This window comes from Sturnira hondurensis, unplaced genomic scaffold (assembly GCF_014824575.4).
Source record: "Sturnira hondurensis isolate 20B ecotype Veracruz unplaced genomic scaffold, ASM1482457v3 Scaffold0004136, whole genome shotgun sequence".
Lineage (NCBI taxonomy): Eukaryota > Metazoa > Chordata > Mammalia > Chiroptera > Phyllostomidae > Sturnira > Sturnira hondurensis.
The window spans coordinates 42,265,539-42,288,546 of NW_028076767.1; the positions used below are offsets into that span (position 1 = coordinate 42,265,539).

At 43.8% G+C, this 23,008-nt stretch overlaps 1 protein-coding gene across 3 annotated transcripts in view; it reads right to left on the minus strand.

The window, feature by feature from the left end:
• Window positions 1-12,231: 12,231 nt before the first annotated feature.
• Window positions 12,232-23,008, minus strand: part of MAP3K20 (mitogen-activated protein kinase kinase kinase 20) — a 158,768-nt gene continuing 147,991 nt past the window's right edge. For 2 of the 3 annotated variants that reach the window (XM_037044437.1, XM_037044439.1), the window contains 4 exons: window positions 21,465-21,581; window positions 19,299-19,373; window positions 16,721-16,871; window positions 12,232-12,971 (listed from right to left, as the gene is read on the minus strand). In XM_037044437.1, the coding sequence (XP_036900332.1) occupies window positions 12,268-12,971; window positions 16,721-16,871; window positions 19,299-19,373; window positions 21,465-21,581 (1,047 nt within the window). In that variant the 3' untranslated portion in view covers window positions 12,232-12,267. The remainder of the gene's footprint in view (window positions 12,972-16,720; window positions 16,872-19,298; window positions 19,374-21,464; window positions 21,582-23,008) is intronic. The other variant, XM_037044438.1, reaches the window with a different exon arrangement.

Consider the following 23,008-nt stretch of genomic DNA (forward strand, 5'->3'; position numbering starts at 1 on the left):
GAGTGATTTCTAAGTCCTTCCTAGCCCTCAGACTCTACAAACTCTATTCCTAGTTTTAAGGGTTTGTCCTTGATGTTACTTGTAGTAGGTGCTTGATTAAATATTGGTTGAGATTGATTACACCTTGGTATGCAAAGCTATTCAATTTGTGAAGCTGCAGAAAAGTTGTGTATTAATCTTTGACCCAAGTTCTTGGCACAGAGCTCCTAAGACTTTGTAATTTCCTAAGTGATGAGCACCTAGGAACATCTTTTGTTCTAATATTTGGTCTTTGACTTTGGTTCCCACGGCCAGGCTGCTACATCCCTTGGGATTTACTGGGTGATAGGAATGTCTTTTGTTTCAATGAGGTGACCCTGGGTGGGCTCCTAGATTGGGGGCTGGTCACAAGAAAAACTGAGGCATGATTAGAAGCTTGGAGCTTGCAGATCCACCCCCACCCTCCAGAGAAGGAAGAGGGGCTAGAAACGGAGTTAATTGATCAAGCCTATGGGATCAAGTCTCCATAAAATCCCAGTCGTGCAGGGTTTGGAGAATTTCCCAGCCCGTGAGCGTGTGGAAGAGCTGGGACAGCGATGTGTCCGGAGAAGGCATGGAAGCTCTGCCCGTACCTGGTCCCATGCATCTCGTCCATCAGCCGGTTCGTCTGTATTCTTTATCACATCGTTTTGTGATACGGGTACGCAATAGGTAAACCGCTCCTGAGTTCCGTGAGCCGCTCCAGCAAATACGTAGAACCTGAGGACAGAGTCATGGGAACCTCCAACTTAAAGCTGATCAGTCAGAAGCACAGCTGAGGTGACAACCTGAATTTGGAATTGGCATCGGGTGTTGGGGGAGGGGCGTGGCAGTCTCGTGGGACTGAGCCCTTAACCTGTGGGATCTGACTCTTGTTTCCAGGCAGGTCGTGTCAGATCGAGCTAAACTGTAGGGCAACGAGCGGGTGTCACAGAATTGCTTGGTGTGGGGATAAAAGCCCACATCAGTTGTTAGGAGCGTGACAGTAAACAAGGAACACAGGAAGAGCTTAGGTTTCCTATTCACAATCCAATATTTTCTTAAAAGCGGACATTTTTATCGGTATACTTTTGCTGGTATAGTTCTTATAAATGCCACATAAAACTTAAATTCAGCAAATTTGTTCAATTATGCTCTTCTAGAAAACAGTATAGATTAGACATTAGAAGATAAAAACATGCAGGAAAACTATGGCTTTACCCCGTTCTAGGAGAAGGCATCGCAGCTGTGCACCTCTGCAGCCTTGCCGGCCTCCCTTGGATTCCGTTTCCCATGCTCTTGTCGTTACAGGCCACCGGACGGGGGTGGGGGGCACCCACTGAGCCAGGGGTCTGCTGGGCAACCTGTGACTTCTCCGATCTGCCTCGAAAACAGGAACTGGGCTAAGTAAATGCTCTCTCTTCGGAGACTTCGACACAAGAAACGTGGAAGGAATTTACCAGTTAAAAGGCGGGAGCTGCAGCTGAAAGTCCTTGAGGCGGCATCAGAGATGGGAGGCCCTGCTGGTGCAGGCTGCAGCGTGGGAGAGTAGTGAGCCCCGGACGGGGTGGCTCGAGAAGCAACCGCCAGGGGGAGTAGCTGAGTCACGGTAATGGCAGAGTGTCGGGACAAGTATCCCACAGCCCCGCCCAGGGCTTTAGGCCGACCCTGACTTCTAAACTGCCCTCCAGCCCCAGCTTTTGTGAGGTTCTTCCCTGTGACAGTGCCAGGTCTTGAATTTCCATGGGCAAATAACCAACCCCTTTCTGCCTCAGTTTCCTTAACTGTAAAATGGAGATAACAATAGGATCCACCTCATGGAGTTGATTGTGGAGATTGAGGAAGGGGCTTAGAACTGGGCTTGGTGTATAGCAATTACTGAGTAAATGTTAACTGACCGAAATCGTTTCTCCCAGGACATGTATCACATTACATCACAATAAACGCGACTGTGTTTGCACTAGCTAGAATGGGACTCTGTTTCTTAGAGTGAGCTTTGGTAAAGCCAGTAGGCGTTGCAAGTTCCTTTTTCAGTCTCCTTGGAGCTTCATCTGTAGTAGTAAGAAGCATCTCTGAAAATTAATCACACGGAAGTGTGAATGGAAAGAGCTCCCATTTATAGTGTGCTCATTGTGATTCTCTGGTAAATTAAGACTGTGGTTTCCTATAATGGTTCACGTTTAAGGGAAGATCATTACTGAGTATGTCATTAAATACAAGAACTAATGAATGTTTGACATTTTTTTAGAGAAAGTCAAAGAATAATTGGGTAAGCTAAGTCTCGAGAACTTCGGGTTCAGAGCCTTGGGCGCCCCAGGCAAGAATGCAATTCAACCTGCGAGAGGAAAGGAAGGGACTGGGGTGTGTGCAGAGGGGACCAAAGGGCTGGCATCGGCGGACGGAAAGAATTATTCCTGTCTCACATGACAGACAATTTTTCTTTTTCCATTTTAGGTTTCTATCTTTTTTCCCCCCCAAGTTTCTAATTTACTCTAGAGGAAAATAATTCCCCCTACCTCTGAGACTTGTTTCTGAATTAATGCTGGAAATCAGGACTGCGGGGCCAGGGCCCAACACACGGTAGGAGCTCAGTATTTGTTTGCTTGCCTGAATTGAGCGTTAAAATGTGCTCGACAGACAACTGTGTTCGAAATACTTCTTCCATTAAGCAAGTGCTCTTGGGGAAAGCGCCACAAAATCCAGAGGAAACCAACACAGTCCCAGTGAAAGAAAGAGCAGAGGCAATTGCCTTAATGTTTTGTTTTTAGAAACATTCAGTTACACCTCATCCACAAAGTCTCTCCCAGTCTCCATGGAGATCCGAGAAGGCTCAACGGTAGCAACATAAAATAAGTATTAACTTTGAGCTGCCAGACCTCATGGATGCCAAGTTCCCCTGTCATTAAACGTTCCACAAAGCATCGGGCTTCTGCAAGAACAGCACAAGGGGTGGCTTCCTGGCCTGTGGCACCGCTTTTGCCTGCAACCCGCTGGGTGACTGGACAGGTACTTCTCCCCTACAGATTTTGTTTTTTTCTACTGTAAAATGAAGACATTAAACTTCTGGAGACAGTCTTTAAGATGTCTTCTGGACCTGGCTGCTGTGGCTCAGTGGAGTGAGCACCTGCCTGTGAACTGAAAGTATGCTGGTTCAATTCCCTGTCAGGGCACACGCCTGTGTGGTAGGCCAGTCCCTAGTTGGGGACATGTGAGGGGCAACTGACCGATGCTTCTCTACCCCTTTTCTCCCTCCCTCCTCCTCTCTCTGAAAAAAAAAATAAATATAATCTTTAAAAAATTTTTTTAAAAGATGACTTCTAGCTCAAATACTCAATTGAAGTATGCTCAAGTTCAAAATTTTGATTGTAGGAAAATGTAAACTAAGCAGAAAATACAAAGTTCAGGAAAGAAGACATCCAATTACAATTGGGGAATGCAGGATTCTAAGGTAACTGGAATCTAAGTAATTCTGGCCTCCTGGTAACTCACCCCTCCCATATTGCGTAGGGCTGACCTGTGCAGACTTAGGGTTTACAGAGTGACTGCGTGCAACCTCTGAGGCTAGGTCATAAAGAACATGGTGGCTCTCACTTTACCCTCTTAGGTCACTCTGGGGGAATCTGGCCACCATGTCCTGAAGATACATAAGCATGTGGAAAGAGTCGCATGAGGCAGAAATGAGGACTCCTGCCATCAACCAGGACAGGGCAGAGAACTATGTTGGAAGCAGACCCTCCAGTGCCAGTGAAGCCTTGAGATGAATGTGCTCCTGTGGACACCTTGACGGACAATTTATCAGAAGCCCAGGCCAGGAACAGTCAGCTAGGCCATGCCTGAATTCCTGAACTGTAACAATGGTGTGAGATAACAAATGTTGATGCTTATTTTAAGCTACTCAGTTTTGTTACATGGCAATACATAGCTGTTACAATGAATATAAGAAAACTATAAATGTTTTTACAATGGGCAGTGGATGTTTCATCTTCACTTCTTAATTTGTTCACTCATCAGAAAATTTATCGAGAGCTCGCCCTGGCTGGTGTAGCTCAGTGGATTGAGCATGGGCCTGTGAACCACACGATCGCGGTTCAATTCCCAGTCAGGGCACACGTCTGGGTTGCAGGCCAGTTCCCAGCAGAGGACTCATGAGAGGCAACCATACATTGCTATTTCTCTCCTTCTCTCTTTCCCTTCCCCTCTAAAGAAAAATAAATAAAATCTTAATAAAAAGAAAATTTATTGAGAACTTATTCATGCCAGGCACTGTGCCAGGTGGTAGAAATTCAGGAAAAAAAATTAAGTTTTCTATCTTTAAGCAGCTCACAATCTGGGAAGCTGGTGGAGGGGTGAGGGACGCCAAACCATAAATGCTTGTAACAGATGCTGCATTAAATATCTCTGCTGTAACATCTCATAGTCCCTTTCTGCCGGTGTTTGGAGTACACCAACTTTGGCTGTGACTTCAATGGTTGAAGAGAATGCCTGGTGATTGTTTTTGGTTTTAATAAGAGTGATCAATACCATCAGCTCCCCCTTTAAATGCTAATGAATGCTTTAAGACAGCAGATGCAAACACGGCACGGCAGATTAAAATCAGGCACAAAATTAAATTGCTTACACATAGCAAAGGAGTCAGTTTGGCCATCTTGAGAATCAGTGACAACCAGCTGACAAATCTTGAATTGTCCTTGAACCAACACTAAGCCTCCCCTGGTCAGTGGCAGCCAGAATAGGCAGAATAGGCATCCTCGGGCAGAGGGTGATGATCTGGAGTTCTGGGTCCAGAACCGGAAAACAGCCAGGTCAGACCTTCAGTTAAGCTTTGGACGTGGTCACAGCAGGACTGACTGTAGAGGGCACTAGGGTTGGAAACAAAATTGACATCTGAAGGGCAGCAGAATTTGTTACCCCAAATACGCCTCTTTGTCATAGGATTATTTTAGCTGACTATTTTTAAGAAACTGAAGGCACAGTAGAAGCTCTGAAAGCAAGTAAAATTACCTGTTTGTAAGAGATGTAAGAGAAGAGAAAGATGTAAAGGAAGAGAAGGATGACCAAATCTTTAGGAACTCATTGGTGGACTAGCAATGACTAACATCTGCCTAACGACTTGCCCTTGTTCACTGCGCTTTTCCTGGTCACCCCCACAGGGGCTCCCCACCACCACTCACCAACACATGCTTTTGTTTTCAGTTTGAGACGGTATTTAAGGTGATGGCTTGGGCCATTTTGGGGAGTGACTCCTTTTTTCTGGGTATTTCCCAGGCATCCAGGATGTGCACATGTTAGCAAACTTCTGTTTGGTTTTCTCCTGTTAGTTTGCCTTTTATCATTGGGGTGGGGGCGGGGTCTCTGCCAAGATCCTGGAAGGAGAGAGGAAAAACTATTTTTCCTCTTGTACATATTCATTAAAAGAACAAATGGATCCAGAAATTTGGGCTTCTGGAGAGGAAAGTGATAGAGTGAGATTATATAAATACCTAAAAGAACAATATCTATGGGTGAATTTCTTGAACATACATGGTGTTTCCATTCACTTTTATTCCCCTGACGAGTGTTTACTGAGAGCCTGCATATGTAATGCTGTACCAGGTGTCAAAATTCAGAATAGAAAATAAGTTTATTGTGATGCAAGAAGCTGTCTTCAGGGAAAAACAGGCTGACTTTTCCATTGGGGGGCCTTGGTATACCCAGAATCTGCTCTTAGGGATAAACCCCAAACCTCAGTCTATGTCTTAAGAGTTGTGTTCAATGGCCAACTTACATTGGCAAAGGTCACAGGAGATTGATATGTAAAATTTTTAAAAGGCCATTATTTTAATGCTAGAAATATAACTCCAGTAGATTAGAGATGGCTGTTAAGGTCAGTTAATGAGCATGAGATTAGAACAAGAATTTAGATGATTTGATAGTTGTTAGCCTGAAGTTAGTCCATTAATGCATTTATGCAGCAAATAGACTGAGACTAACTACGAGTTTGAGATACACTGGTGAGTGAGACAGGCACAGTCCCTGCCTTCACAGAGCTGATTGTCCAGTGAGGAATACAGATAAGCAGATTTTGCGACAATTGTAACAAAGCGGGATACATGTGACTGAAACCAAAAGGTTCTATGTGAACACGTAAGGAAAGGCCTGACCCAGACTTGGGTAGGGATCCGGGACAGTTTCCTGGAGGTAGTGATGTCTTAGTAGAGAGCTGAAGGGCGACCTAGCCAGACAATGTATGGAGGGAGTGAAAGTTTTGAAAACGAGAAGCCTGGTGGCTAATTCAGTGGGGCTGCAGTGTGGTGCTTGATTGCTATGGAGAGAGGCAAATAGAGGTGCAGAAACTGTAACAGGAGTTGGATCATAGGAGCATCTCCACAATAGGTCATGTCTCTCTGCCTACGTGTGCTCTCAAGTCACTTTGGGAGGGGCTCTGCTGGACAATCTTGTCCTGCTTATGGGTCTCCATGATGGTGCCTTGCGTGAAGACCTGGTGTGGATAGTACAACTAACCTTTTTCTTTGTGGATTATTTTATTCTGGGCTTCCAAGGCTGACTACCCAAACCCGCTCGTCACCCAGCCACTGCCTTTAAAAGACTCATGCTCTCTTTGGACCGCTTCATACCTCCCATCCGAGTCACAGACACGTGTTTCAGGCCTGGGAGGGACTGCAGTGTTCTGGCCATGCCATCAATTTGTTCTCAGGACTTAGTCTTGTTTTCTTTATTGTCAACTTTGTGAGCATCACTACATTATTCTCACAGAGTGCTTTCAGGGGTTGGGGCTTGCAAGGGATACGTAATGGAGCAAGTGAGTGTGTGACGAAAGGCCTCCGAGAGGAGCACAGAATTCGGAAAGTGGCTGGGCTGTGAACTGCATGGGGAGACCTGTGGGGAGGCAGGGCGTCAGCTGAACCTTGAGGGCTGAGTGAGATTCATCTAGGATGTAGGGAAGGAAAGTCTTTGGGGCAGTTGCATAAATGTACTGGTTAGGAAGAGTACATCTTAATTTTAGCTTTGAATGAACTGTGAGGTTGTAGTTGTTTTCACTGTTTAACTCTCTTGATTTGGTCATGTAGCATTTGGCCAGCTGATTACTCAAAAGGAAAGAGCAGTTGTGCAAGGAGTCACTGGTACCTGCAACACTAAAAAGCCTTGACAATTTTGACCATGAACTTGGCACTTTGTATATTGTGACAATCCCATAAACCAGATCCAGTAATAGCAGGTAGAGCTGGGTCCAAGTTTTATGCTCTGACTTCCCCAAGGCATCCTGGCTTAACTGCAGCTTCTTAAACCCAATAATGGCAAGAGATTTTTTAAAAAAAGATTTTATTTGTTTTTAGAGAGAGGGGAAGGGAGGGAGAAAAAGAGGGAGAGAAACATGGATCAGTTACCTCTCATGCACTCTCAACTGGGGACTTGGCCCACAACCCAGGCATGTGCCCTGACTGGGACTCGAACTGGCAAACTTTTGGTTTGCAGGATGACACATAACTCACTGAGCTACATCAATCAGGGCGGCAAGAGACTTTTTAAGCCTCCTGAATACAATGCGTATAATTCAAAATTTCACCAATGCTGCACCCCGAACAAGCTGGCACAATCTAAATCACGGCATCTTAAAACTGAGTGGTTCCTGAGGTCCAGAGTCTCAGAGCCGTCGCTGCACCGACTTGTTGAGGTGAAATGGTGATTTATAAAGAAGCTGCTTACAAGGCTCCCAAAATACTTGATGCTGCTGAACTGAAACAGTGGCATGAAGTCAGAATGCCCTGGGCTGTGGGCAAAATGTTTTGACCTTGCCAACTTGTACTGGGTATTTGGATCTTGCTACTTTGACCTGAGGATGTTCTGACTCTATGTCTATGGACAAAATATTTTTTTATCAGAACTATATAACTATTGAGAAAAGTTTTGTCAAGAGAGAATTTCATGGAGTGAAAATGTCAGTATGTCTATTTAATTTTCTAATGTTTTTACCCAACATAAATTTTTTTTTCTTTCATATTAAATGTTTTCTCCCAAAGTGATTTTCTTCATGAAAGATCAGTCCTTTAGAAATTTTACAATGAGGATTTTTATATACCCAACTTTCTTTTGTTCATAGTAACTTTTACTGATTATCACTTGTGCCATTGAAAGTTTTGTTGTGTGTGTGGCCATTGTTTTTTATCTGATTTTGCCCATGTCAGATTATCCTGTTCAAATTTTACTATGAATAGTTTTAAACATGGCAGTATGGTTTTTATTTTTATGAAATAAATTAATAAATTGGTTGAAAACAATTGCCAGTTTACATTTATGTCTGAAGTAATCCTTAATAAATAGACTGCAGTTCTCCTTTACATATTTGAGAATATATGTAATAATTATGTAATTATTCAGGTTAATTGTTTTTTTAAATTGATTTTCTTAGAAAGAGGGGGAGTGGAACATCAATTTGTTATTCCACTTATTTCTACATTCATTTGTTGATTCTTGTATGTGCCCTGACTGGGGATCGAACTCACAATCTTGGTGTACTGGGACAACACTTTAACTAACTGAGCTACCTGGCCGAGGCTTCAGGCTAGTTCTATAGCACAGAAGTGCTAATCCATTACTTTGTGCAGGAGCACATTATCCCGCTTTGTGTGGGCTATGCCTGGAAAAATGACTGTCTCTATAGTAGCCACTGATATGGATTTAGCAGTTTCAGACTTGATCAGAAGCATATTTAGGGTCTGTCAAGTCCTCACATTTAGAGATGCCTAACTCAAGACATAATTGCTTGATTTGTTCCAACTATAATTTTTTCCTTAAAAAATCCCTTTATTTAGGGGAGGGGAATAACTAACCCCAGCTGTTTGAGTTTCTCTAGTTGGCAACTGATTTAGTTGGATGGGAAAAGAAATCTTGTTGTTTTGCTCTAGATTTACATTCATCTTTCAACCTGGCGAGCAACTTTTGGTGAATAAGCATCATTAGGAAAAAAAAAAGGAAGAACAACTAACCCTTCTTCTTATTTNTAACTCAAGACATAATTGCTTGATTTGTTCCAACTATAATTTTTTCCTTAAAAAATCCCTTTATTTAGGGGAGGGGAATAACTAACCCCAGCTGTTTGAGTTTCTCTAGTTGGCAACTGATTTAGTTGGATGGGAAAAGAAATCTTGTTGTTTTGCTCTAGATTTACATTCATCTTTCAACCTGGCGAGCAACTTTTGGTGAATAAGCGTCATTAGGGAAAAAAAAAGGAAGAACAACTAACCCTTCTTCTTATTTTTTTTTTTACAAGCAAGAAGCAGGCTTTAGATGTTCTTTTTTCGGTTTGACCAAGAACACTGACACCAACAAGTATCTCTCTGTGTGGTATTATAAAGAGGTCAGTTTTGTGGCCTCTTGGAGTATCATCTTTGTGATCAGCTCCTGCACTAAATAGGGCAGAGGTCATTATTGTACTGCCAGCCTGGATTCTCCAACCCTAAAAAGCAAGAAAGGAAAAAACACAGCGTGACACAAGCAATCATTTACATACAGTTAAAGATTTTATTTATTTTTAGAGACAGGGGAAGGAGGAGAGAGAGGGAGAGAAACGTTGATGTGTGAGAGATGTATTGTATTGACTGGTTGCCTCTTGCAAGCCCCCAACTGGGCATGTGGCAGGCAACCCAGGCAGGGAATTGAACCAATGATCTTTCAGTTCACAGGCCACCACTCAGTCCACTGAGCCACACCAGCCAGGGTTACATAGCACCTTTTTAAAAAAAGATTTTATTTACTTATCTTTAGAGGGGAAGGGAGGGAGAGAGGGAGAGAAATATCAATGTATGGTTGCCTCTCATGAGTCACCTGCTGGGAACTGGCCTGCAACCCAGGCATGTTGCCCTGACTGGGAATCGAACTGTGATTCTCTGGTTCACAAGCCTGTGTTCAATCCACTGAGCTACACCAGCCAGGGCTACGTAGCACCTTTTAAAACCCTTTCAACTAGTCTTAAATAATTATCCCCAGAATTCACATCTTTGTTTAGTAGCTAAAGCCATACTTTGTGCTCCTCTCATAGTGACAGAGTTAAGATCCCATGTTCAGCTATTAACCAAAATTCTAAACAAAGAAAATATTTTATTGTATTTGGAAGTAGCATGCCATTAAGATAGCATACTTCGTATTAGGACACTTTTCTTTACATTTAAATATGGACAAAGGACAAGGGGAAAAATAATTTTAAAAAGACTGTGGTTGATAGAAGCTTAGTGAGAAAGGACCACAGTGGAGCTTAATTAAAGCCTTAGAAAAGGTATCAGATGGAAAAAAAAATACCTCACTCTTTGGTGTTGCCATTTCCCATTGCTTTTGCTTGTAAATGTAGATGGCAAACAGTAAGACAAAATCGAGTGGTGGACGTGACATTTAGATCTCAGCTTCCCTTGTAAATGAAGGTCATTTTCTACAACCTTGACTTCCATGCTACCCAAATCCAGTGTTGCCCACCAGGCCCCAGCACTGTGTCAGAGCAGGGCAGCCACTCTGGGAACCATGTACGCAGGGACTTGACGACTGGTTTCTAATAAAAGAGAACTCAGCCCCCTGAAATTACCAGTGTGTCGTCAGGATGCCTACAGGTCCTCGGGAACCCTGCACAGGGCAGGGGACACTTGATATTCAGGGTGAGTGAACATTGAACAGAATCTCAGAATGTATTGAAAGTGACATTTATTTATTTGACACGTAATAAGTTTGTTCCCCCTGACTTCTGGTTTGTAAAATATGAAGAATTTCACAGGTTGGATCCCACAGTTCCCGTCCTAAAGGGCAGGCAGTTTCCTCGGCGCCCACACTGGTCGCCTTTTTACCCCCAGCTGTGTGGTGCTTTCTTGCTGCGAGGGTAGTACCCACTGTCTTGCTGGAGCAAGGATGCTGGAATTTTAAATTTCTCTGGCTTTTAGCTTGTGACATTATTATCCTATTCTGTGTTGGTTTTCTTACATATTTTGGACTTCTGATATCCCAACGGGTTCTTTCTGGACTGTTGTTATTCTTTTTCCTCTTTGCTCCTCTTTGGTAAAATGTAGAAAATAATACTCAAAAGCCCCCGGTTGCTTAGGAAAAGGAATAACCACAAGTCTCCTAGGCAGTTTGGATCTTTGGTTTCTGATGAGTCTTAATGAATGATACACATTGAGATGTGCATCATAATCACATTAGGTTAAATAACACTTTATTTTAAACCTCATCGAGGACATTTTTTCATTGTTTTCAGAGAGACAGGAGGGGAGGGGAGAGAGAGAGAGAAACGAACATGGATGTGAGAGAGAAACATGTATTGGTTGCCTTCTAATATACTCTCCAACTAGGGATTGAGAGTATATGAGAAGGCAACCAGGGTATTTACCCTAACTGGGAATCGAACCTATGACCTTTCGGTCTATGGGATTGTGCTCCAAACAACTGAGCCACACAGGCCAGGAGATAATATTTTTTATTGCTTAAAAATGACAAGCCAAGTCTGTTCATCTCTGACTATAATAAAACCCAAATATATCACTAAAATAAATACTAACCAGCAATCGCAAGGCTAAGGTGAGGCAGGTGAGGCACTCGCCTTGGGCACAAAATGTAGGGGGGATATCGACTCCGCTCCCTTAAAACCAAACACCTCAGTAATTAAGATATATGTTATTTTAATGCAATCTTTTTAAAAGAAAATGAATGCAAAAAATTCACGATGAACAAAATATCAAAATTTGAAATAAAGACAAAATCAGTAACAGTACCTTGCCAAGACATCTTGGAGCCTTAGACAAAAAGAAAAATCATTAATATTGATTTTGTCTTTATCTAGGATTTTGATTATTTTTGGTCACATATTTTTGCATTCATTTTCATTTATTTAAATATTGCATTAGCATATGATTTCTCTTGATTACTGAGCTTCTGGGTACTTCCTTAGATGCCGCGCCCAAGATGCAGGCCCCACTTAAGCCCACCTTAGTTGAGGCCCTGCTAACCATGACCAGTAGGGTAATGGGATGGCATATTCCCTTCTCGAAAAGTGTTACTTCCGAGGAAAAATATGTACAGTTATGATTTAAGTCTAGTTCATCTCATTGGTCACCAACATCCATAATTTTAGTTGTAGTTTGGCAATAGTTTCAATTAGAAAGTTCTCTCCGAGTCTAAAAATGGGAAAGTTGTCTTTTTGTCAGTTCTATCCAAAGGCATCATATTATCAAAATCCATTCTATTTTTTTTTTTTAAAAAAAAACTTGCTTCGGACAACTCATCTAGTTCCATTCATCAAAAGGTTCTCCTCCCGCGGTAGCTTCCTCTGGCTCTTTCTCTGTTAGTCTTGGCGGGGGAGCGCCTGTGGGGCTTCTTCCTGTATTCCACTTTTGTCCATCCTCCATCACTGGCTTTGTTCTCTTCTTCGCTGGCTCCTGAGTCAGTGTTAGGGTGCAAAGGCATCCCTGGAATGGCCCGGGGTCGGTGGTGGCCAGTTGGGCTTCCCTTGAAGTCAGATGACTGATGTGTATTGAGTGCTGACTGATTAGCTCTGTAGAATTTCTCAGAACCTCTCTCTCTGGAAGGAGTGAAATGCTGACCCTTTCCACTGTACCTTCCCCTAGGAGACGAACTGAGTGATGCACTACAGCGACTGTATCTGTTCCCACTTCTACCTGAGGACTGGGCCCTCCTCTCTGTAGAGCTGTCAGCAGCAAGACTGGAAAAGCCACTGTCCCTGGAGTTGAGTTGTAAAGAGGAGAGGTTTTTGGTCAGCCCGTACTGGGTAGGAGAGGAGCTCCTGGACTGGTTGATAGGTGTGATCTGTTGGTACTTGACGGGCACTTGGGTCCGCCTCACAGCAGCAGCGTAGGAATCCTGGTCATTGAGGAAGGGGAAGAATTGTGACCCCAGAATAGGATTGCTCTGGGAACGCTGTAGAGAAGCGTTGGATGCAATCTGCCACATCCTCAGAGTGTCTAACCACTCGCAATCAGCACCTGCAGAGGAAATGGAAATGAGCGTCTCTTAAGCCAGAGCAAAGCTGCAAAGCTGCATGCCTAATTCATAAGTCTGTCTCTGGATAATGTTTGGGGTGCTCTAAGCTTTTCCATTCATAGAAATTCTAGGTTAGGTGTAAGGACATCACCTTTATAAATGCTTTTTTATTTTGTTTTTTATTTAAGAGAGGGGGAGGGAGGGAGAAAGAGATGGAGAGAAACACTGAAGTCCAAGAAACATCAGCAGGTTGCCTCTCACGTGCCCCCAACTCAGGACCTGGCTGGCAACCCAGGCATGTGCCCTGACTGGGAATTGAACCTGTGACCTTTTGGTTCACACACGGATGCTCAATCCACTGAGCCACACCAGGCAGGGCTATAAATACTTATTTTAAATGGCATTTACAGCCCTGGCTGGTGTAGCTCAGTGGATGGAGCGCGGGCCTACAAACCAGACGATCGAGGTTCGATTCCCAGTCAGGGCACATGCCTGGATTGCAGGCCAGTTCCCGGCAAGGGCCAGTTCCCAGCAGGGGATGCATGAGAAAGCAGCCATACATTGATGTTTCTCTTCCTCTCTCCTTCCCTTCCCCTCTAAAGACAAACAAATAAATATTTAAAAAAATAATAAATGGCATTTACAACGTACCGAGTATATGCTATATGTTTGGCCCTGTTCCATACGCTTTACTTATATTATCTCATTTAATCCTCTGAATAATCTTCTCGGGTAAATACCAATAATCTTATTCCATAAAGGAGGAGAAAGTTTGGGAAACAAGTAACTGGCCCAGGGTCACACAGCTAATAATTCCAGATGCTTCTAAACCCCATCTTCTTCCCACTTCACCATATTGTCACTTCTGAAATTGCTGGTTAAATGTGTTTGGATGGCAGGGGCATTGTATTTAGTAAATAAAATGCTTTTTGCCAGCCAGTACTTTTAAAGCCTCAAGAACTCTAAATGCAGATAAAAGAAACTGGATTCCAACAGTTGAGACAGCTAGCAAGTGTTTGGAAGAAAGGCAGTTCATATCCCCAGAGGAGAGATTCCTGAGGATTAGGAATAAGAAAAAACACATTTTTTTGGCATGGAAAATGAAGCTTCATGGTAATCAGGAAGAAGTTAAGGTAAAAGAAAATGGTCAGTTAACAATCATTTGGTACATATTTCAGTGAATAAGCAAGTCCCTCACTCCCAGGATCTCTTCTGTCTTCTCTAGGGCCCGACTAGGTTGCCTACTTTCTTGAGTTCCTGGTGGTCCTCCCTGAGCTCCTCAGACTCTGTGCGTCTGATGGAGCTTCCGGAGAAGATCTGAGGATGCCCATTTCTCTCTGCCAGCAAGTTGCCTCCCTCACTGCTCTGCACAGGTGACTCACACACACCTCTGCAGTGACTGTCCAGCTACAGGTGACCTTTTATGTCCAGACATTCCTCACAGCCTTCATCCACCACAATGCCTTCCTCCTTTCACCTTGACTTCTCTGACCTTTAGCTTCCAACAGGACCCCTATTTTGTCTGGTGTCCAGCCCCCTGCATGGAGCCATGTGCGTCCAGGAAAGCTGACCACATTCTGGCTCTAGCGGCAGACTTAGATTAGTCCAAGCCACACGTAGTAATGTCATGTCTGGGAATGGACGGGATGCTTGGTTTTGGCCAAAGTAGCCTGAGGGGTAATCTGCTGGGGGTTTCTAGGCAAGTCTGTCTCATTCCTAAACATGAGAACAAGGACGGGATGGACCTTTTTATTCCCTCTGCGTGTTGCCATGCCGTGTCTTTGTGTGATAACTGGGAACGTGAGAGGTACGAGGATGAGGGCAAAGGCAACGTTAGGGATGGCAGAGTGGAAAGAGGGAAAGGTTTATTCCTCATCCTTAATGGAGCTGAGCTGGCTCCGCTTACTGCACCTGGACCCCAGCCTGCCTTTGAACTTCTTGTTATGGAAGATAAATTTTAGTATGTTAACACTCATGGTTTAAGAACTTTAGAGGGCCTCTGAATCACTTGGAGGGGTTACTAAAATGCAGAGTGCTGGTCCTTACCTCCAGGTAAGGTCTGGGGTGGGCTTGAGAATTTGCATTTCTGACAAGTGCCCATGGTCCTGAGGCTGCTGGCCTTGAGACCATACTCTGTACTATCGGGAAGGAGTGCGTTGAAGTGGTATTTCCTGTCCCTTGCAGCTGAAAAAATATATTCTAACTGATCTGAGTGGTATTCTGAGCTTTCACATCAAACGGCAAAAAGAAACACAAGGGGGAAGGAAGGGAGGCAAACTGGCTAAAACGGGAGTAAGTCAGAGGGAGGTCAAGGCCCCTTTCATCCTTCAACCTCTGCAGTTAATAATCAGAGGAAAAGGTTTACCCAAAGCCACTCTGCTGGGAGATCGAAGGGCACTGACTAGTCCTGTGTACACTCTTAGAGAAAGAATTTGCTTTCTCCCAAAAGATTGACATTTAAGAGAAGTAGAGGACACCTGTTAGATGTCTGCTCATTGCTAGCTTTTGGGAATGTCTCCACCCACCTGGTTACAGTATCTTGCTCAGTATGTCCTCACCACCCTCACTACCTGCCCCTCTGGACACAGTTAATTGGTCCAGAGGAGGATGCTTGAAAAAAATAGCATCAATAAGTCTTACCCCAGGGAATCTGGAATTGCCACTGATAGAGTATCTCTTTGGTGAGCCTCAAGTGGTGGGATTTGAACAAAGTAAAACTTGGAAGCAATTGGCAGGTACTGTGTGTGTTGGCAGGAAAAATTGTTGAAGTAAGAAGTCCTTAAAGGCAGGATAGTAAGCATGCAACACGAGTTTGCTGAATTAGCAAAAGAAAGAACTTAGAAACAGAGTGCCTTCTGTAGAGAAGCTAGTGAGGACCGCTGCCTACTCTACAGGTCAATCACCTGTAGAGATAGATGCTCTAAGAGATGTTTGAGGATGTGTCCGTGGCTCAGAAGGCTGGTTAAAGCTCAGGCCCAATCATGGTGGTCAGGATATCTGCTTGTGATTAATCGTGAAAGGAAATACCCCAGTACTGGGTTGACAGAGGAAGGCAGGTCCAGCATGCTGTCGAATAATTTGTTGGTGGATCTGAAGTACTGTCCAGGATTTTGGGCCTCCTGGCTGGTGGACACTTAAAAATATCCAGTGTGGTTGGCAAGCCAGCCCTTAGAGTAGAGGACATGTAGGTAGGGTCTCATAACTCAGCGACATTAGCCATCAGGGTACTTGGTCTCCATGCCGACCAAAAACCTTGTGATACGGCTTCTCAGGTATATTTTCTTACTGGGACAAAACACATTCACTGATCAGAAAACATTTATTTCTGGTTTGTTTGCAGCTGTATTTCTCATGGTGAAAACTGAATTGCGTGGAGTTGAGGCATCCATCTCCTGCGTATTTTTTAGCTTGTTACAGTCCTGCAGAACCTAACTGTGGGTTGCATTCAAGTTTCTGGGCCTACACAGGTGAAGATCAGAACCTCTTCCCTGAGTCTACCAAACGATGACCAATTCACCAATATAACACAATCAACCATCAATTTTCATCTTTTATCATAGTTATCTAACTATTGAAGCATATTACAATATGCTCCTAAGCCTATAAATACTATTAAAAACCAAGATTAAAAAAACAGAAGAGGGAAGTATTACATTAGAAAGCTCTGTCTATTCACAGACTGGCACTTGTCCCTGGTGGGAGAATTTGGTAGTTGGGTGTTGGAATCTAGTCCAGTACACGTGGAACTTACTTGAGTCCGACCTGCTTCTGGGGTTGTCCTCTGAGTTGGGGAACAGGGTCTGAATGGCAAGTTGGACAACTTTCACTGCATCCTTAGGTTTTGTTTTATTCCACTGAATCGAATGAACATGTTTAGTGCTTTTTGGAGTTCTAACATCGCTCTGTAAAAAAAATAGAGAACCCATGGCCGGGCATACACGTGTTTACAAAGCAGGAAGAAAAGAAAATCGGGTTATCATATCACTTCAGTGGAACTCCTTAGAACACCACTATCATACGTGCATTGGGTGACATAGTTGTACAATTTGCCTAAATACGGGAATTTGATTAAAAGGCAAATTTTAACCACTTTATTTCAGATGATAGCACTTTATTCCTTAGTGCATTATAGTCATTAAAAAGGTGGTTGTCTTCTCCCGGAATTTATTGTATTTGGCAAAGCTCAACTTACCTCCTTTTAAATAAGAATTGAAAAACAATTTCTCCTGTGTATAGTGCTTGAAAACTGATACGTTGTTGAGTAAAGAAAAACTCGACCACCATTTTGCCCAAGACTTCCTCTGCTCATCAGAGTAGCTGGGTAAGTGTGGGTAGCCTGGCAGGACTAAATGCCCCGCCCCCNGGGGATAAAAGCGCCCCCCCCCCCCCCCAGAGAGTGCAGGGCAGCAGACACAAAGGGAGGCAGAATGGAGTTAAGAACAGGGTTTGAAAAAGAAGAGGACACCAGATCAAGACACACTCCTTTTTTGTCCTGAAACCTCCCTAATCACCAGGTGCCACAAATCAGAGTGAAGAGCCTCTCAGGATGCAGTTAGGAAAATATGTCCAAAAAGTCCTGAAGTGACGGTTACACTCACCAGCGGCATGTCATCATGGAGTCTGAGAAGAAGAAGGAGGGGGAAGAGGAAGGACAGTGAGAAGGACGAGAGAAGAATTTGGGATAGACAGTGTGTCTCCCGACAAGAGGCAGAGAGGAATGGCTGTCGTGACTGTCCAGTTTGTAAACAGAGGGCTTTTCCTGGGCGGGGGGGACTGGTCATCCTGAAGAGTCTAGATTCCGAGTTCCTCAAAACAAATCTACTTCCTTTTTCAGATTTTGTGTCCTACAAGCAACACTTTGACAATTAACGCTCTTTCTCAGGTGCCTCATCCCTGAGAAGCCGGCACCCGGGCTGGTGAGGATGCGTGACTGCTACCAAACCACTGGCTTCCAGCATCGGGCCACCCTGGGATGTGAACTGGGCAGAGTTTGGATTCTAATGCTGGGAAGTCAGACCTGGCGGCTCAGAAGACCCACACAATGCAGCAGTGGATACAGTCCAACCGGAGGCCGACTTGCTACATCTCTCTGCTGGGAAGGGAACAGACAGGACAGCTGAAGAAAAGAGAAACTGTATTTATAGTCAGAGGACCCGGGTGGCACTCCACCAACCCTCAGGGCTACCCTCTGAGCCTGTTTTCCCTAGCTGCCAATTAGGCATAATGCTACCTATCTTTCCAAATTGACACAAGATCAATGAGATAAAACAGATGTAAGCTCCTCTTATGGTGCCTAGTTCCTGGTCAATCCTTTCTGTGTCTTGAATGAATGAAGGAAATGCACGTCCTACTGATGGTAGGGCCACACTACTATCTCCACGAAAGCCAAGACTCTGGGCCATAACCGCTCCCCTCTGCCTCATCCCTACAGGGTTTCTCTATCCTGTATGTCCCACCAGCCTGTATGTCCCACCAGCAAGACTTCGTGTCTTGCTGATTTTCAAAACATAATTATATGATTTTAAGCACTTGACTCCCCACAGTATTTCCAGTAAATCCAAAATCCTCACGTTGGCCATGAGGCTCCTTGTTCCAGCCCCGCCCACCTTTCAAGCTTTGTCATTGTCCTCTGTGCTCAGGAGCTGGCACTTGCCTTTCCTCTGCTGTTCCCGGCTTCCTCCTCCGCACAGGAGAGGCCTTCCCTGGCCATGTGATCTCACGCTGGGGGCTCACTGCTTTCTGGTTAGTACTTATCTCTCCCTGACATCACTTACTTATTTGTTACCTGTTTATTAGCTGTCTATGCCCACTGGAATATAAGCCTCAAGAGAGTATAGATTTTTGTCTATTCTAATCACAGAACAGACCTGTCAGTAGGTATTTGCTACATATATGAATTTTAATTTTAAAAGCATACTTTTAAAGTGCAAGTTTGGGTAATTTTCCATATAAAATCTATGGAATATGTTTTTGAGAGTAGACCCCCCTCACCCCTAGGTGGTAGTGTAAGTGGAGCCAGTCCTTGGGAAGAATCACTGATCTACCCTCACGCTTCAACTCTAAGCAACTCTGTTTTGGCCGCTGGGATTCCCAGACCCTAACACACATGAGGCGGACAGGGGGCGCTCAGTCATCAACTGACGAATGGACGAACACCACCTCAATCTCTGCCTAGGTAAGCGTATCCTGTTCTCTTTCCTACCCAACACTTTCAGTAATTACATTGATCTTCCCATATCCATGTTGTTTAAATCATTTTTAAGTGCTCTGAGGGAGTAAATAAATCCCTATTGAGAAACCGATGGTAAGGCCACCAGCCCCAGGCTTACCTCATATGTGACAGTACATTCTACAGTCTGATTTTCTGTTATTCCGACAATCCACTTCTCCATCACAAAGGGGGGCTGAAAAACACAGGTTAAATGCTGTAGGGTGGTGATGCGGCCTGGCCTGCCCTGCTGCAGCGGGTCTCCCTGACGCTAGCTGCCCTGCACACACTCGGCAAACAGGCATAAAGTCAGATTCTCATGAAAGTCACGTTATTCACATGTGATCCCTCACCACGTGTTAACGTCTGGGGTTTTGGTTTTCATAAGATATCCTTTCATATATTTACAAACATCTAGTCCCAGTCTCTCCCACAATTTTCTCTTTTCTGATATACTACTCAATCCTATCATTAGGTCATTAATTCATGCTAATATTTTGAAGTGTCAGCAGAAAGCTTTCTTCCAATGAAGAGAAAGCCCTAGCAATCTAAGGAGACTCAGAAGTGCCTCCTTTGAGTGCGAGCACTGGCTGGTTCAGAGGCTCCAGTAGCCCCTCTGCTTTCCTGTACGCCTGGCCGGCCGGCTAAGCTGCACGTGCAAATGAAACTGTGGAGTCATTCCTCGCTGTGTTAAAACAAAGGATTCACGAAGAAATGTATGCCTTAGATCCTATTTTAATTTTGATAAAAATGGTCATTACTGGAAATGAATCTCTCCTCTCCTCCCCAACCCACCTTTATTCCAGGTTAAAAACTGCAAATGACTTAATGGCTGTGAGCTGGGACAAAGCAAATGTGGCCGAGATTTAACCGGGCTAGTGGGTTGTTTGTTTTGTTGTTGTTTTAGTTCGAATCCTTATTGCTGCTCTTGGTGTTGAAAAGTTCTCCAGATTTGGGGTGGTCTGCCGCAAGCCTGTCTTCCATATAAGGCCCGTTAGCGTCGGTGTGTGATTTTGTAGATGGTGCGGCCCCTCAAGGACGCGTATGTGGCATTACAGTACAAACACCCATGCTCCAGCTCCACCCGGTTTTCCACCTCCAGCCTGTTATTTCTGCCGTGAACACCTTCCTGCTGTTAGCAGGCAATGGCTTGGATCCTGCTTCTAAATGACACTGAAGTGATGGACAACTGCTGCAGCCAAGAGACAGCACAGGTTGGGGGGAAAGAAGTACCTGCCCAGCCTTCAGACGTCACACCAACGTGTCCCGGCAAGGCGAAGGAAGGTTCCAACCATACCGTAACCGGTACAGATAAATTGCATGACTGACACAACTCCATTACTCTGGGAGATCAAACAGTGAATATGGAATCGATCTACTTGATGAACACACTCGTCAAATAAAAGGACTTGGGTGTTTAGCAATTTTATGCCTGGGAAGGGAACATATTTGCAAGTCTAATGCTGTGGCTTTGAGGAGCGTTTTCCTTCCCCATGTGTGCTCATACCCTGGTTCTTCTTTGCTACCAACCCCGTTTTCTTCACTGAAACCACATACGCACTTAGTAGTGTACAAGAGTTAATGGCGTGTGTGACGTTTAGGGCGATTCTCCTGTTGATACTGTGCTTACTTACCTGAAGTTGCTGACCTTCCACAGTTGAAGTCGCGTATGTATTTTTTCAGTGTGATTGGGATGGAAATGAGTTTATTTTTTTATTTTTAGCATGAGGAGAAGCTAGGCATTTCTCTAGGTCTTTCTTCAGTGTTTCAATGGACAGGCTTCTACCACTGACCTTAAAGTAGGGACGTGCTCCCTGGCCACTCCAGGAATTCATAGGTGTGAAGTCCAGGAAGCAGGGCCGACTTCAGCGCATGCCTCCTCACTAAATGCCTCGCTGTCTTTCAAGGAACTGAACCCAACCAGAAAGACTCCCTCCTAAGTTTTTCAAAGTTTAACATGGCCCCAAAGTCAAGATAAATATTTTCATCTTTAGCATTTCCTTTTCTTTAGTGAAAGACAGAATATGCATAAAGAAAGGTAGAAAAAAATGAAAAAATTAAATGACACTCGGTGTAGTACTTTTTAGTTCACACAGCATAAGTGGAATTTTAACAAAAAACTATTATGATCTCAATCTGCTAAATAAAATGTGCCTTTCAACAGCCAGCTAGAGGCTGAGCTGATATGAGCCTCGACAGCACAAAAGCACACCGCTGGGGTATTTTAATGTCTTTGTTTGGTATCTGTGAATTCAAAAAAGCTTTTAAGCCGTAAATAGAACCCTACCTTTGTCATCTTCACAATCTCTGCATCAGGTAGGTTAGTGTTGAATGTCACGTCTTTGATGTAGGTTATTGCAATTTCATCCCCATCCATCTCCATATACATTTTCCACTTACAGTCCTGGAATTAAAAGCAAAATTATAGAATTTGAGAAAGTGAAACAAATTTCAATCCCGGTGTTTTATAACACAGGAAGTATTCTAAATGAAGTATTATTGAAGTGTTTCTTTTTTCCCCCTTTTCAATAAAAGGACATGGAATTAGATCTCTTTATATAGCTCCATCACCCCCAGTTAGGGCAATCTTGAGACACAATTTATCAATTTAAGTGCTCCACTGTAGGAGTTGCAAACTGAAAATCCTAAAGGGGCCGGGCAGATAATAAAAACGAGTAAAGCCAGGCAGTTTCGTTATAGAGCCTTAAATCGCAATCTTTCAAAATCGACCCATTTAATTTACATATTAAATGTTGTAGAAATATTTTTTCATTGACACAAAGTGATGTGGTCTTCCCACCTTTTCTGAAGTTTAATAAGGCCCCTTGATCTACCTCTCACTTTTCCAGTATTGATAATGACCCGGGCTCAAGTGAGAGCTTGCTTTCTTCTGAACAGGAAAAAAACCCCAGTCCTGCCAATGTGATGATGTATGGCAACTGGTAATGGGCCTACGTACTGAGTTGTTACTGGGAGGGTAAAGGACTGTGGGGAACTAAAGGGCAACTGCCCTGAAGGGACGGCCACCACTCAGGTTCTGTTGATCGTCCCCATGTGGACATATAAGCCCAGTCTTGCTAAGTTCTTTAATGTTTCATAAAAGCTGGATATCTGAATTCTTATGTGAAACCTCTTGGTATTTTAAATGATGGTATGCTAAATTGTCAGTAAAAGTACCGTGTGATGATAAAGTGCTCTACACCATTGGTCGCTGGGGGAATTTAAACCGAAACCACGATTAGATACTGTCGTACACCTACCAGGTGGCTCAGACTGAGAATATCAAATGCTGGCCAGGATTTGGAGCTACTAGATTACTGGCGGGAGTGTAAATGGTACAATCACCTTGGGAAAAGTTTGGGCAAATTATTGTAAAACTAAACATACACGTATTCTCTGACCCAGAAAGTCTGCTCCTAGACATTTACCTGAGAGAAATGAAGAAAAGTCTTGTGCAGTATTGTTCTGAGCAGCTTTCTCCTGATAGCCACAACACTGGGAGCAGGGCAAGCAGGAGGAGGGCTACACTGTGGTGTATTCGTAGAACGGAATAGTACTCAGCAGTACAAAGGAACAGTCACGGACGTGTGCAACAACGTGGATATCTTGCAAAAACATAGTGAGTGGAAGTCTTTTACAAAAAGAACCTACTAAGAATTTCATTTCGACTTCCGCCAAGATGGAGGCATAGGTGGAAACACTGTGCCTTCTCCCACAACCAAGTTTGAATACAACAAAGGTTTGGAGAAACAAAGACACAACCAAAGGACAGAAAATTGAATTATACGGAAGTCCGACTACATCTAACCGTTCAACGGGGACGGTAAGAGG